General features: G+C 36.8%; 3 protein-coding genes across 3 annotated transcripts; 2 read left to right on the top strand and 1 right to left on the bottom strand.

Moving 5' to 3' along the window:
* The first annotated feature begins 834 nt into the window (after positions 1–834).
* LOC110744922 (transmembrane emp24 domain-containing protein p24delta3) lies at positions 835–6,581 on the top strand. The gene is made up of 4 exons (XM_021944959.2): positions 835–1,204; positions 3,347–3,559; positions 6,098–6,174; positions 6,271–6,581. The coding sequence occupies exons 1-4, from the start codon at positions 998–1,000 to the stop codon at positions 6,413–6,415; spliced, it is 642 nt and encodes a 213-aa protein (XP_021800651.2). The 5' UTR covers positions 835–997; the 3' UTR covers positions 6,416–6,581.
* Positions 6,582–7,823: 1,242 nt separating this feature from the next.
* On the top strand, positions 7,824–10,434 carry LOC110744923 (transmembrane emp24 domain-containing protein p24delta3-like). The gene is made up of 4 exons (XM_021944960.2): positions 7,824–8,129; positions 9,251–9,463; positions 9,866–9,942; positions 10,029–10,434. Exons 1-4 carry the CDS (start codon positions 7,929–7,931, stop codon positions 10,171–10,173), a joined length of 636 nt encoding a protein of 211 aa, XP_021800652.2. The 5' UTR covers positions 7,824–7,928; the 3' UTR covers positions 10,174–10,434.
* Positions 10,435–11,225: 791 nt separating this feature from the next.
* On the bottom strand, positions 11,226–13,874 carry LOC110744924 (F-box/RNI-like superfamily protein). The gene is made up of 4 exons (XM_021944961.2): positions 13,718–13,874; positions 12,243–12,985; positions 11,811–12,091; positions 11,226–11,722 (listed from the first exon to the last, which is right to left on the bottom strand). The coding sequence occupies exons 2-4, from the start codon at positions 12,982–12,984 to the stop codon at positions 11,486–11,488; spliced, it is 1,260 nt and encodes a 419-aa protein (XP_021800653.1). The 5' UTR covers position 12,985; positions 13,718–13,874; the 3' UTR covers positions 11,226–11,485.
* Positions 13,875–15,214: the final 1,340 nt, after the last annotated feature.

Genomic DNA, 15,214 nt, shown 5'->3' with positions numbered 1-15,214 from the left:
ATCAAACAAGTCCAAGTACTAGAAGCCCTAATATCTCCACTTTTTGACGAAATTAATATGAGTATAAGCTCTCTATTTATTTATATGAGTTTCTAGGTTGATATTTCTAGTTCGAAATGAATTTCTAGGTTATTTAATGTAGCCAAGTATCTTGAGGTCTAATCTCTTATATGCACAACACAAAAATGGAGGAAATGATGAAGCTTTCTCATCCTTGAAGCTCTCTTGGATGGTCTTCAAGTTTTCACATTTGGAAAGGCCTTTCTCCATATCTTGCTTTATGAATTCTTCACGAGGTACCAAAGTAGATACTCTCTAATTCAACATAATAAATGTTTAGAGAATGAAGAAGGAAACAACCAAGAGAGTGGAGATGCTAGATTCCTTCTCTTGGTGACCGATTTTAGCAAAAGTGTAGGGGAGGATTTCTCCTTCGTCTCAACACCCAAAAGAAACAAGAACACAAAGAACACTGAAAGAGATTTGGGAGAAACAATACTTGTATTGCTATTAAGAGAACTACACAACTCTGAGATAATCTGGCCAATCCTAACCTTTGAACCAATGACCAGGATTACAACGATCTAACAGTGAAGCATATTCCAAGGGAATGTCATACATCATATCTAGACATTACTAAAAGTGAACTCACATATTCCATGTACAAATATGTAACGGGTTGGGCCATCTAGAGTGGGCTTGGTGGAAATGGGTCCTTACTACGTGCGGGCCACAGCCTCAAATGGCGGTTCCGTGACAATATAGGCAACCTAAAAGTGCAAATGGTGGGGTTAGATTTAAATAATTCATAACTTGATAGGGATCTACATGAAATTTACCCTAATAAAGGGTAAGAAGAAATTGAGAGAAGCAAGCAACTTGAGAGCGAAAGATCCGAAGTGTTTATGCTGGTTAGATTTCTTAACTTAATTTCTGTGGGACAGAGAAAAGCAGAGACAGAGAGATACAGAGAGAGGAACAGAGAAAGGGAATTGCGATGACGAGTACGAGTGCGAGTGGGAGTTCGGTTGCCATCATCTTCTTGATCCTGTGCTTGGTACGGCCGAGTCAAGCCATTTGGTTGACCTTACCCTCCTCCGGCACAAAGTGCGTTTCTGAGGAAATCCAGAACAACGTCGTCGTTTTGGCCGATTACGTCGTCATTCCCGACGATCACTCCCACTCCCCCACCATCGCCGCCAAGGTCTGTTCGCTCCAATCCCTTTCCTTTAAATTCAGTTTGGTTTTATATTAATTTGCTTTAATTTCGTGTGTTTCATGTTGATCTTTGAATTAAGCCATCTTCTTTTGGGCATTGCATTGAAGCTTTGCCTTATCTTTTGCTTTAAGGTTTTCTGGAAACCCAAAAAAGAGAGAGGGGGGAAGGAGGTCTACGATTCAATGCCTAAACTCTTTCAACAAGGCTTTGATGATTTGATATCTATGGGATCATAAAATGGAGTGATTTTATAATGCATATCCACATAAAGGTCCAGAATTCATAGCTTGAGTAGCTTATTGAAACAGCTTTTGGCTTGAGTCATTCCCATGTTGAAGTCTTTGGACGTCTGCTATGTGAGCTGCAATTTTTGTGTGGGGGAGGGGAGAGTTGAGTACTATTCTGTTTAACTTTGTAGACCATGCTGTTTCTATACTTAAGCGGTCAAAATGTCACCATGTTGGTGTGCACTAGAAAGGAAAAGGCATAAGCTTTCTAATAGGTGACATCCTAATTTAATTGGAAACAGGAAATTAAACTTAAACTAATATTCTAGAAAGTCAGACATGTTGGGTAATAAGTGCCATGTGGGTTTGGGTTTTAATTTTCATCCCTAATTGTAAGTATGTAGATGCATATGTTATCAATAAAACCCAATATATATAGTGGATTGGTTTTTCTGTCCTTGTGTAAAATTAAGAAGAAAATAAGGTTTAAAATGTAGTAATCGGATCTTGTCTTCTACTTTATATCTTTCTTGCTTGTGAAATAGTTTTTATTATGCGATATGATGATGAGTTTAAATGACTATATTTTTATAAGACAATGATGCTATTTTTGTGAAAATGGAATCAACTTGGGATTCATATTGTGGACTTATTTATTATTTAGTGTCATGTAATGTATATTTTGCACATTTTTGCACCGCTTTGCTCTTCCTTTAGTTTTGATTTTTGGTTGAAAAATATCTTTATGCATTGTCTGCATAAGCGTAAATAGATTCTGATGCATCAATCCATCAAGGCATACTGAATCGGTATTTGACAGTGGCAACTTTAGCCCTTGTTCACTTTGCTGTGGAAGTATCTCCGATGTGGTCAGCCAAACACCAAGGACTTGCCAGGTTCTAGAACAAATACAAGTTCTGTCAAGGAAATTGCTTTGATCTGCAAGTTTGGTTGCAGGATTACGTCCACCTTTAGCCGGGTCACAAATTTTTTCAACAATAAGACCGTTGGCCATCTTAGTGGGAGTTAGTAAGTCCAAGGGATTCTCTGGCCTGTATTGGGAACAGTGGCTGAGTGGTTGTTGTTCATTGGTATCAGCTTTGTGTTAAGTGTACTTTTTTATATTGACAATTCTTCTCTAGAATTCTAATATTACCCAATATTTAGTTGATTGGCTCCTGCCTTTTTGTAAACATTAAGGAAATAGGAAATCTAAAATGTAGTAGTAATGACTGTGCATATTTCATTGGCGGTGGAGTACATTTAACTTTGGATCTTGGATACTACTTGGATGCTTTTGTTGCTGGTCAGTTGTCAAAGAATTTCCAATGTGGTCAGCCATTTACCAAGGAGTTTCCAGGTTCTAGTCTCTAGCAAAAAAGGGTTATGTCAACTGTCAAAGGGGCAGTTGCTGAGATCTGCAGGTTTTGGCTGCAGAGTCACTTAGACCTTATTAGCTGGGGTAAAGCTATAAGTAACTGTTAACAATAAAACCATTGGCCATCTTAGTGGTTTCTAGTAAGTCCAAAGGGGTTGTGGTCTGTATTGGGAAATTTTATATTAGCATTTCTCTGTTTTTCTTCTCTAGAATTTTAAAAGTAGGAAACTTGACAAAAGGTATTATCCCTGAACATCAGATACTTACATGGGATTCAAACCTGTAAGTTGATGTCGTAGGAGGGACTTAGCCGACTTCTTGAGCAAAGTTTTGTTTGTAGTTAAGTAAATTAACCATTATATTTTTCAGCTATGGATAAACCCTTTAGATTGCAAAAGAAAACATTACTGGAAAAATTGCAAATGAAGTGTTAAACAAATGTTGTGCCGTTTGACTTGTGTAATTATTTTTTGGGTTCTGCTTTCTTCAAACTTTAAATAGTACTTCTTGTTCTTCCTTTAGGTGACATCACCATATGGGAACAATCTTCATCAAAATGAGAATTCAACACATGGTCAGTTTGCATTCACAACTCATGAGGCTGGAAACTACCTGGCATGTTTTTGGGTTGATGGTAATAATCCTGGAGGTGGTGGAGTAAGTGTCAACCTTGACTGGAAAACTGGAATTGCAGCTAAGGATTGGGAATCAGTAGCGAGAAAAGAGAAGATTGAGGTAAGCACTGCCATAATTCTTTTTATAGAATATTTATACATATAGGGTTAGGATCCTGGGACAAAGCTCTTTACAAACATTTTCACACTTCTTTATAGCCTTTAGATATTTTAAAATCCAAGGGTCTTACATAAAAGTTAAGATGATTCTCTTTATACTACAAAGTGATGTGGCAATGGCATGGAATTTAATTAAACTTTCAATTAATAAAATATGTTGATAAAAGAGTAATATGTTAACAACGTAAGCACCTTCAGCCTCCACCCTCTTCTATTCCCTACGCCATTGTTACATCCCTGCCATATACCTCCATGTTAGCAGAAAGAAAAAACTTAATCTCTGCCATAGTTCCCCAAGATTGATGGGCAATTTATAAGTTTGTTCAATGAGCAAATTACAACAATTTAGCAATCTAATGGAACATCTACAATTTGTTTCTATGCTTGGTTTTTGTGTTAACTCTTTAATTTTCCAACTTCTTGATTAGGAGTGAATTTTGCACTTCTTATAGAGATGGATGGATGGATCTCTATCTTCCATTCCAAATCATGATGATTGTTTCCAAAAGTTGTGATAGAGCCAGTCACTGAACTTGTGATCAGGCTAGTGTTTCAGATGATCTACACAATAGAGACATTAAAACTATACAAGTGTTTACTCTTGATTTTTTTTTTTTCCCGAAGTTTATTAATTCTATTATCATATTGTTCAAAAGTCATCTATGGCTGAGAAGTTGCATATCTGCAATGGAAGATAAGCGTTATTAAAGAAGAAGAAAAACAATATTGAGCTATTTTTCTGTTTATTCTTTTTTTCAAATTCTTTAAACTGATTTTTGTTTTTAATTTCCATGTTATTGCCACATCATTTGATTGTGTGATGACAAACATCTTGTTTTCTACTTAGGGCCCTTGGATGTAATTAGATCTAAACCCTCATATTTCGATTCTCTAAATAATAAAAAATTAGATCTAAACCCTATGGGTAATTTTTTTTTTTCTCGGGATGCTGACCTATACTTATATGTGTGTATTGCTTTTAGTAATGGTAACATTTATCTATGCCTTGCACTTTCCAGCTTCAGTACTAGTGTATATAGACTCAATACGTAGAACGCTGGTCTCTTAGGTGCAGCATATGCTACCTAGAGACCATTAGCGGGGCTAGTTGGTGCTTTCATACGATTATTGTTATACCATTGCCATTGCTACTAAAGTTTCCAGCAATCTTTACTTTTATATTTTCTTTTGCATCCCTAATCTTGATTTTGCTTGTTTCTATGTATCTGCCCACATATGTCTTGAAATTTCCCCTGAGGTAGATTGCTATAAAGCTAACCTAGCCTAGAGAGGGTGAATAGGTTTCTAATCAGAATTTTTTGAATCACTCAGAAACACAATATTAACTAATCTAATTGCCATCAAATCATCCTAACAAATATATCAACAAACATACAGCTTAAGCATGCAATGGAGTTAAGTCTTGAAGCTATCCAAGCCTATACGAATGTTAGAAAAATGTATACAGAAACTTGAATTGCTTGGCTCACAGTCAATCACTAATCAGTAAAGTAACGTGCACAAGCCTTCACATGGGCAACCTAAAAGGGAAAACAACGAGATCCAGCAGCAAAATTCCACAACAAAAGCTGGCCAAAACATAAAAGCCCGCCATGAGAATAACATTAACAACCAAATAAAACTCAGCATTTGAACTTGCACAACGACTCATCAAATGATTAGTTCTGTGTATACACATTTTTTTGTTTATTCGGCCCTCGACTAGAAGTATTATTTTCTATACCTTGACTCATGATGGACCTAAATTATTTTCTAAGGTTAAACAGGTCTCATACAATAGATGCACTCATCTCTTTTGCCATTGCTATGGTTTCTTCAAGTGATCTCAACTTCCACCCTTATTCTCCTGGACAAATTCCAAGGAAAAAAAAAAGCTTCTTTACGGAATTTATCCATCTTGATCTCCACCGAGACACAAGTTCTAATGCAGAAATTGTGATCAAGATCCTAAAGTTTGTATACCTTTTATGGCACTTCTAAGAATCCCAGTATATTCAGAAGTAGGTTGTGGCCAAGTGGGGAGGTTTTAAATCAATAAGGAGTGCAAAGTGCATTGAAATCAACATTCCAAAATTGGCGTTACGATGAAAACTCTCTGTGAGACACCATTTGAATGAGAGGAAAAAAAAAAAACAATTGAATGAAAATTTAAAATGTATTGGGCTATAGGCTCAATTGTTATTTATCAGAAACATTGGCCGCTTGATTTTTTTGCTGGAAATCCGCCTGCACAAATACCTTTCACAAATGTGTTATATGAAAAATCCCATTCAGTAATGGGAGAAATAGGAAACCAATAGTTAACTTACTTCAATATGCAGCAATGCATGATCTTCTGCACAGTTCTTGTGGTTCAACTTCACTTAGAATTTTCACCAACTTGACTAAACTAAAAGACTCGAGTGTTTTGGATATTTAATAGCCAACACAGACATGGACTAACATTGCCCAAGTATAGGGTCTTGAGCTCGAGCTGCGGAAACTTGAAGGAGCAGTGGAGGCAATCCATGAGAATCTACTCTACCTCAAGGGCAGGTAATGTTTACCTACCTAATAGGAATGCATTCTACATTTCCTGTACTGTATTTGTGCTCCAACTTATTCCTTGTTTTGTTTTGGATGTATACTCAGAGAATCAGATATGAGGGACGTGAGCGAAAGAACTAATGCGAGGGTGGCATGGTTCAGTATGATGTCCTTGGCTGTCTGCATTATAGTTTCAACTCTTCAGTTATGGCATTTGAAGAGTTTTTTCCAAAAGAAGAAGCTTATCTAAGTTATGCCACACTAGTTATCTTTGTAGATGAAAATGATATTGAGAAAGAATGCCATGTAATGTAACCTATGATTTCACAGAACTTCAGTTTTCTTTTTCTTTTTGTTTTTTTGGGAAGAGACTTGAGAAAGGGAAAATAGTTAATTGATTTTAGTTGACTGAGTAACTGATATCCATTTGTATAAGTGATCTCTGATTGCCTTGCTAAAATACAGAATTGCCTAGTGCTGCCCAAGCTCAAGCATGAGTCGTCAACCAGCGACTTGGCAATTGTGACTGAACAATGTTTTTTCGGTTACGAGTAATCGAACAATTTAATGAATGTTAGCTGTGTTGCCTTAGAGAATCCGAAAAGATAGGAACTGTTTAGTTTTCAACCACAGGAACGGGAAGCCACCCGGTCCAGCAAACACCTTGTATATGACATGTATTTCGAGGTCTTGTATACCATGAGGAATTAGATCGTGAGAATTTTCTTGGTTGCTCAAAAATTACTACCAAATTGCACCCCCGAAGATAAAGATCTTACGAAAGCAAGACATGGCTCAAAGAGAGCAGAGTGGGAGGGGGTATGGAGTTTTTTTTCTTGAACGAGGTGGGGTTTGGAGTAGTTACTCAAGATTGAAGGGATACTGGTATGTTTTGCCAAGAAAAGAAGAGGATGAGCACATTGGATTTGTTGGCTTTGCGTAATTATTGAGGAGGAAGGAGATGCAAAAGGGTAGTTTTTAACTTGAGATGGGCAATGAACTAATCGGGTTGGGGATCACGCAAATCAGGTAGACATGCCTTTCTTTGTGCAGCCACTTACCCTTAAGGTGAGTTTGATTTATGTTTGATAAGGAGGGTAGGCATGAGAAAAGGTTTCTTGGTTAATGGGAAATCAAGGCTATTTCCCTATTAGCAAGGAGCCGTCATCATAAACCATGGCGCATGAATCCCACGTAAGCAAGTGTGACCCTATGGCCACTTTGATGCTTAGGGTTGGATTAGATTAGATTCCTCACAAGATTCAAGGTATGTTACCTTCAATTTAAACAAAATTTAAATGTTTTCCTCTATTTCTTTATTCAGCATACCTTGAATCTAGTGAGTCGTTTAATCTAACTCAAGCGTTTCCTCTATTTCTTTATTTAGCATACCTTGAATCTAGTGAGTCGTTTAATCTAACTCAAGCTTACGCAAAAACGTAACACATGTTGCTCAAAAGCAATGTTAAAGTCGTTTTGGCCCGAGTCAAGCTCATAATGCTTCATGAAATCTTGGGCTTTAGTTACTTTAATCCAAGGCCCATCAATGCCTTTTGGGCCATATCATCAATGTAGCCCTGTGGTACATTTATGTTGTTTCTTTTTATTTTATTTTATATATTTATGCGCATTTATATTGTTTCTTGCTTTGATCGCTTTCTTATGTTATCTCCTCCGTTTTGAAACCCAAGAAACAGAGAAAAACAGAGGGAGGGAGTGAAAACAGAGAGAGAGAGAGAGAGAGAGAGAGAGAGGGGATTACGATGACGAGTACAAGTGCGGTGGGCATCATCATCTTCTTCTTCATCCTGTGTTTGGTACGGAAGGGTCAAGCCATTTGGATGACGTTACCGTCATCCGGTACAAAGTGCGTCTCCGAGGAAATCCAGAACAACGTCGTCGTTTTGGCCGACTACGTCGTCATTTCCGACGATCACTCCCACTCCCCCACCATCTCCGTCAAGGTCTGCGCTGCTCCAAAATTTCATCTTTTTGCTTCTCCCCATCTCCCCTTTTTCATTTAAATTCGGTTTTTTTATTTTTTATCATTTCTATTATCAATGCATATACTAATTTAGCAACAAAGAAAAAACCCAAAATTTAGCTGATTGGTTTCTATTCTCATGCGCATAAACTAAGACGAAAAGAGATCTCAAATGTGATACAATCACAATATATATATGATGATGATGATGATTTATGTAAAAGTGGAATCAACTGGTGGTCCACATCATGTGCAATGCACGGTATTTTTGCACATTGCTAGAGGGTTGCTCTTGTTTCGATGTGATTTTGTTTCAAAAGTAATCTTCCTGCAGTTTTTTGTTGAGCGTAAATAGACACAGATGCATCAAGGCATCATCGGATACTTTGCATTGGTATTTTAACAATGGCATCCTTAGCACTTGTTCATTTGTGGTGAAAAGTATTTCCAATGTAGTTGGTGAAGGTTCTAGAACAAATACAGGCTGTGTTAACTGTCCAGGCAGTTGCTTTGATCTGCAGGTTCTGAGTTAGTTTGACACCTTTTGCTGGGTTAGCTGCGCACTAAAAATCACGGAAAACTGTGAATGATTTTTATTGACATTAAGGCCATTGGTCATCTTAGTTGGAGATATTTGATCCAGGGAAGGGGTTCTCTGGCCTGGATTGCAAATATTGGCTGAGTGGTTGTGGTTCATTTGTGCTAAGATTTGTTTACAGTGGAGCTAATGAAAAGGATGCATTAGCAGTGCTTCTCTAGAGTCCTAATAGTAGCCAAAATGACAAAAGATACATCATTGCTAAGAACATTAAATACTTATACGGGATTCAAAACTGTTGTTACTTGATGTTTGAGGAGGGGTGTTTGAGTGACTTCGTACTCAAATTTTTGTTGTTGTGTCAAGTTAATCAATCTGTTGATTTTTCACTTCTGGATAACTCCTCTAACTTGCAAATGGAAGACTAATGGCAAACTGAAAATGAGTTTTTAAAGGGAAAGTAATTACATTGACGGCTTCTCTATATTTGACTTGTATAATTGTATTTTCATCTTACATCTGGTGTAGTTTTCTTGTAACTTTTGGTTCTTGTGCTTCTGTAGGTGACATCGCCTTACGGGAACGATCTTCATCACAGGGATAATGCTACACATGGTCAGTTTGCCTTTACAACTCAAGAGGCTGGTAACTACCTCGCATGTTTTTGGGTTGATAGTAATAATCATGGAGGCAGTAGGGTAAGTGTCAACCTCGACTGGAAAACTGGAATTGCAGCTCAGGATTGGGATTCAGTAGCAAGAAAAGAGAAGATTGAGGTGAGTGCTGGGAGAATACCTTTTTTTTTTTTTTTTTTTTACTAATATGCATATATACACACATGTTTTATGCATTTCATTAATGTTTTATAGTTTTTATTAATGCTAAGATTTTGGTATCTGATAATGGACATTAGTAGTGAACCGACTGCTGTTGTGAAAAGTTTATTAAAGTTTTAGGTGTCTGCAACGGCCATAGAAATGAATTTCTAGATTGAATGCTGTAAATTTATGTGACGGAAATTTGCTTTCTGACCACTACTAAATGGTTTGCTATTGATTCTTGACTTATCAAGTTCACACTAGTATAGGTTAATGTGGGGCAGGATTATCATTATTATTATTATTTTTTTCATCATTATCCTTTAATTGTGTTTATTCTAAGTATCAGCCCTCATATAGGGTCTTGAGCTTGAACTACGGAAACTGGAGGGGGTAGTGGAGGCCATCCATGAGAATCTACTTTATATCAAGGGCAGGTAATCTTTGCGTTCCTAATAAGAATTCATTCAGCATGTCTATTTCTGTTGTAATTTATTCCTTGTTTTATCTTGGATATACTCAGAGAAGCGGATATGAGGAATTTAAGTGAACAAACGAACACAAGGGTGGCGTGGTTTAGCATGATGTCCTTGGGCGTCTGCATTGGAGTTTCAGGTCTGCAGTTATTGCACCTGAAGCAATTTTTCCAAAAGAAGAAGCTTATTTAAATTCTTCTACTCAAATTTATCTTTCTAGACAAAAAGTGAAATAGAAAAGGAAAATTTTAACACAAAGTAATGTAAACTATGAGTAGACAGACTGGCAGTTTTCTCGTTTTGGTCGAAAGAGAAATTTGAGAAAGGAAAAGCAATACATTTTCAGGAAATAATGATAGTTCGAATTTTCTTGTGTACCAATAGAGACTTTGGCGAAAAAACTGGGTAATTGATATGCGAAAACTTTAGCCCCTCCTTATGCATTGGCTTTGTTGAGGTTCGAAATTGTGTAGTGTTGGCCAGGATGAAGCATGAGTTGTTGTCAAGGAACCTCTTAATGAGTCTTAACTGAACCATTTGATGTGCATCAATGTTACAGTAGCTTCAATATTTCGGATAACTTGAACTCTAGGACAAATTTGGTGTCCATCACTTCATATTGCCCGTGAAGTAGAAATTTGACATAGCAAATGGCTATTCCCATGAAGGGAAAAGCATCCCTAACACAACCATGTTCCTTTTCTCTCGTCAGGTGATGAGATACATAAGAACATGGCTGTATCAAATTGGTTACATCTGAGATAGGATTGGCAATTTCAGTCCTGGCAAATAAATTAATTATATAAGAAGGGGAAAACACCTTTGCTTAGGAGGCAAATAAAGGTAGCCAACAGAGGATCCTTAGAGGAGGCAGCCGAACGTGAGATTTTTCACTTTGCTTCATGATTAATCCAAATGAAGTATTTCTATCGTTCCATGAAAAAAAAATTGAATTAAAAACCGCAATTTGACTCGATCGAATCCTAAATGCATTGAAGCTCTTGGTGTTAGCCTAAGTGATGAGGTGGGACAACGTGTTAGGATTAGGATAGTTCTAGGGCTTGATTCCATCCAATGTAACCAAGAATTGAATAAAACTGGACCCTGGATCTGATCCCAATCCATGCCGCCTCTAAAAACACAGATGACTTTGTTTCCTACTTTAATGCTGTTGCCCTATATCCACCCCTTAACTGGAACTAAGAGTTCCTCAATCAAAGAATCAATTACAAACCAATTACACCTTTAATACAAATTTAGCTGTTCACTTTTATTAGGTAAGGATTAGCTGCATTCAACTTTCTCAACAGACAACAGTTACATCCATAACTTAGGTGAAAATATAGCGAAAACATAGAACATACTCGGCGGTGTAAATTAAAGACAACAAACTCAATTTTGAAACCATTAAGAATGATCATAGTTCAATCAAATTAGCTGTCAAGAGAATTAAAGGAATGAAGTGAGTAAAGAAGGAAAAATCAGGAAGTCCCCCGAGCGAGCTTTATTCTATTCTAACTATCTTGCGGTTCATGTATCTAAACCTGCAAATCTCATCGAAGAAATCATCTGCACTGCTATGACTGCTCTTCATCTGAAGAATCTTTATTACAATTGCCTTTAGATTCTTCCCATACTTCAACAAGGACTCAAGAGTGCTCATTTTCTGTTCAGCATTCAGTGGTGATCTCACGGTGATCACCACTTCTTCCAGACAAGGAATTGCAAATCCTGAATCAACCTGATAAAAACAGAAATATAAACTCAATTATTACCTTGAAGATTGACCTAAATTGAAATAGCAAAGTTACAAAATAGTATCGACTTACATTTTTCAGACTGTTCTTCTGACAAAGAGCAGCAAACATGGCTCCATGGATATCAAACTTTTGCAGCTTGGGATGGTTATTGAAAAAATCAACGAAGTCAACCTCTGGAAAAGGTTGAAGGGTCTCAAAATCCCCTGTGAATTCCACCTTCATAAATAGGTGCTTCACTTCACTTGCCCATTGAAGCATATTGCTTATTGCGTCCCAACACCACTGGACACCCCTAATGGATAAGAACTCCAGAGCCCCAAGTTTTTCAAAATCAACCATGTAGACTCTCCCTAAAAACACACCAGAAACACAAAGATAAATGAGTCATTACTATAATTCACAGCAATAAGGAAACGGCCTCTTGGGCGAAAAAGAAATGAACTGCACCCAATACAGTATTTTTTTCAAGTCATCCAAGGTAAGCTTGTAACCAGTTATTACCAGCATTATTGGCAATTGAAAGATTCCTCAAATACTTTGCCTCACGAACCCGAATCCAACTGCAACCTTGCACCTCAAGCACTTTAATTTTTGGGCACTCCATAGAAAATGAGCAGTTTCCCAGGCCATAAAAGTCCAACTTGCACTGCTCCAGATATGGCAACTCAATCGAAACTGATCTCACTCCTTCACAACCAAGCAGCAACAAGTTGGTCAGATTAGGACAAGCCTGAAGCACAGTTGATAACGCAGGATCTTCCAATCTTGCACCAACAATTTCAAGGTTCCTGAGTTTCTGGAAGACATCCCAATTGGGGGAGCGGGTCATTAAGACTCCCCAAAGTTTTAAAGACTCCAAATTTTCTGCAGCCATTAAGCAATCCAATTTTGAAGGGATTTCATGACAAGCCTGCTGTTCAGCAAGATTGTCCATTCGGAGCTCAAGATACCTAAGAGCGGGACCTATGAGCGTTAACCACGAAGCAAGGCCAGCAGCTGAGAATGGGCTATACACAACCAGATTTTCTAAATTTTCAATCAGAGAAATCATCTTCAATACAATGTCATCAGGGCTGTCTCTGCCCAAATGGTTATCAAAGGAGTTTCTGGGGAAGTAAAGGCTCCTTATATAAGGGATTGAGTCCTTCCATCGTTTGGATACACAATTACAAATTGCAACGTCTCGGGCATTATTCATATGCGACAATATGTATTGAACAATAGCATCAGGGAGAGAGTCCATTCTGTGAGGACAGCAATCAAACATTTAGCATTCATTACCAAGATACTTACAACCTTAAGTTAAAAACTTGACAAAACTAATTAATACTACAGAATTAGTACAGTTTCAGAAAGAAATAAGATTGGTCAAGAATATTTAGTTATTATGACCAGGCACAGGCGATGTAAAGGAAATCTATGCTCTCTAAAGCACTCTCGAGTCTTCAGATTAGTTACTTGTGCTCAGCATTTAATAATGTTCCTTGTCCCGGGAACACTAAAATGAAATATGTTTCTTTAATTTCTGGGATGCAAAAGAAACCCAGAAATACTAAGATAGTCATTCTATAAACAGAAAATCATAATTCAAGGAAACAAAATTATTGAAAATGCAGTTTGTAAGACTTGTAGCTGAAACGAAGGAAGCTAAAGAAATTAGGAACAATCCATATGGTAAATGCGGAATTTAAATGACTTGTGCAGATTGGATTAAGCTTTTGTTAGAAATTTATAAAACCCAGATAGAGGCTGAAGATTTAGAGCAATTTGGGATGAACCCAAATGAGAAAATCCCGCAGTTAGGTTCCTAAGTGATTAAGAAAATGAAACCCAATTCAAACATAGAGTGTGCTCCTTCAGGAGAGATGTACCAAAATACCAATTAATATCAGTAGCAATGTTAGAAGCAGAAGCAAATCTGTGAAACAAATGAAGCACACAAGGATAAAAGAGAGAGAAAGATAGAGGGAGCTTACAGATCAAAATTTGAATGTGGAATAAAGAAGAATGGATCTGAGAGAGGCTTCGGCTCCCTGGCTCACTCTCTCCCTAACAACCAACAATTATATATACAGACTCAACACAGAGAGAGAGAGAGAGAGAGAAACGAGCGTGTCTTTGTGGGGAGGCGCGCTTGTGCATCAGGGTTTGGGGGTCATTTCAAAATTCAAAAGCTTTTTTTAACGTTTTTCCTTTCAATTTTTAGTTTTCTGTTTAAATTTGAACAAAAATATTTGTTTTTTCTTTTCTTTTTCTTTTCTTTTGTTGGAAATGCACAGAACAAACAAAATAAAAAACAATATTAATCTATTTATACTATTATTTAGGAGAATAATCTTTGTTGTATTATTCCCTTATTTAAATTACACTAAATAAAGAAAGTTTAATAGAGTTTGAGCAAAAATGGTAACTACCGATTATTTTCCTATTTCTCTTAACTTCTCCCGTAATAATTGTCTCAAGTGCATAGAATGTGTAGTTTTTGTTATCGAAAAAGTTTTTTTTTGTGTTCAATTTTATAAAATAATTTCTTGTTCTTAATGTTATAGAAAAAGACAGGAGGAGTATAACTCAGTTGATTGAATTCTTCAACCTCCATTCATATAGGTAGAGGTTCGAAATCCGGCACCCAACCCAATGAATATTTGTTTGTATAAATCTCACTCTCCAAATCGCTTGTACTTTTAAATAAATAAAAAACATAAAACTAATGATTCTTATCAAATATGACTAGATCTTTTTCCCCTTTGGGTATTTTCCTTTTCCTCCATTTTAATTGTTTATAGCACGCTGTTTTTCAATTCATAGGATGCATGACAGGAAATTTAAAACCCAAAAGTGGCCCGCTAGGTTTAAAATTTTGAATTTTCGACCGTTCAAACATGTTATTTGTTTTCAGTAATAATATTATTCTATTCAATTTCAAATATACGGGAGGGCTCCTCGTGATTGTTGCCTGCCCATATACAATACAAATCTTAGCACGTGCTACGTAGAAATTGGTCGCTGCTGAAAAAAGAAAAAAAAACTTTATGAGCCGACAAATTGCTGACTCACATTTAGGATGATGGGGCCCACTACTTTTCTTTTATATTATTTTTGCGGAATGTATAGTGTATTTGCTCACCGCCATTGATCCTCTCCATTGCATTGGCAACCGAAGAGAAATTCATAAGTTCAATGAAGTTTAGGGTTTATAGATACAGAATTCGATGTATTTCTCATACAAGGTACATAAATTAAAGACTCGTTTAATAATCAGTCCACTTTTACATTTTAGCACTCTTTTAATTAATTTTACATCACCACACATATATTGCATTTAAGTTATCAAAACTCGTTATTTGGGACATCCGATTGAGGGAACATATAGGCAATTAACATAAAGGCAACCAGAATTTTCATAGCGTTTTCTTTCCTTGAAACCATTATTAAAAGGAGAGAAGACACATGTATGGTACGCATGAAAGTTC

Source organism: Prunus avium, chromosome 1 (assembly GCF_965620075.1).
Source record: "Prunus avium chromosome 1, drPruAviu1.hap1.1, whole genome shotgun sequence".
Classification (NCBI taxonomy): Eukaryota; Viridiplantae; Streptophyta; class Magnoliopsida; order Rosales; family Rosaceae; genus Prunus; species Prunus avium.
Note: the sequence above shows the minus strand (reverse complement) of the source record. Positions and strands in the feature narration are given on the sequence as shown.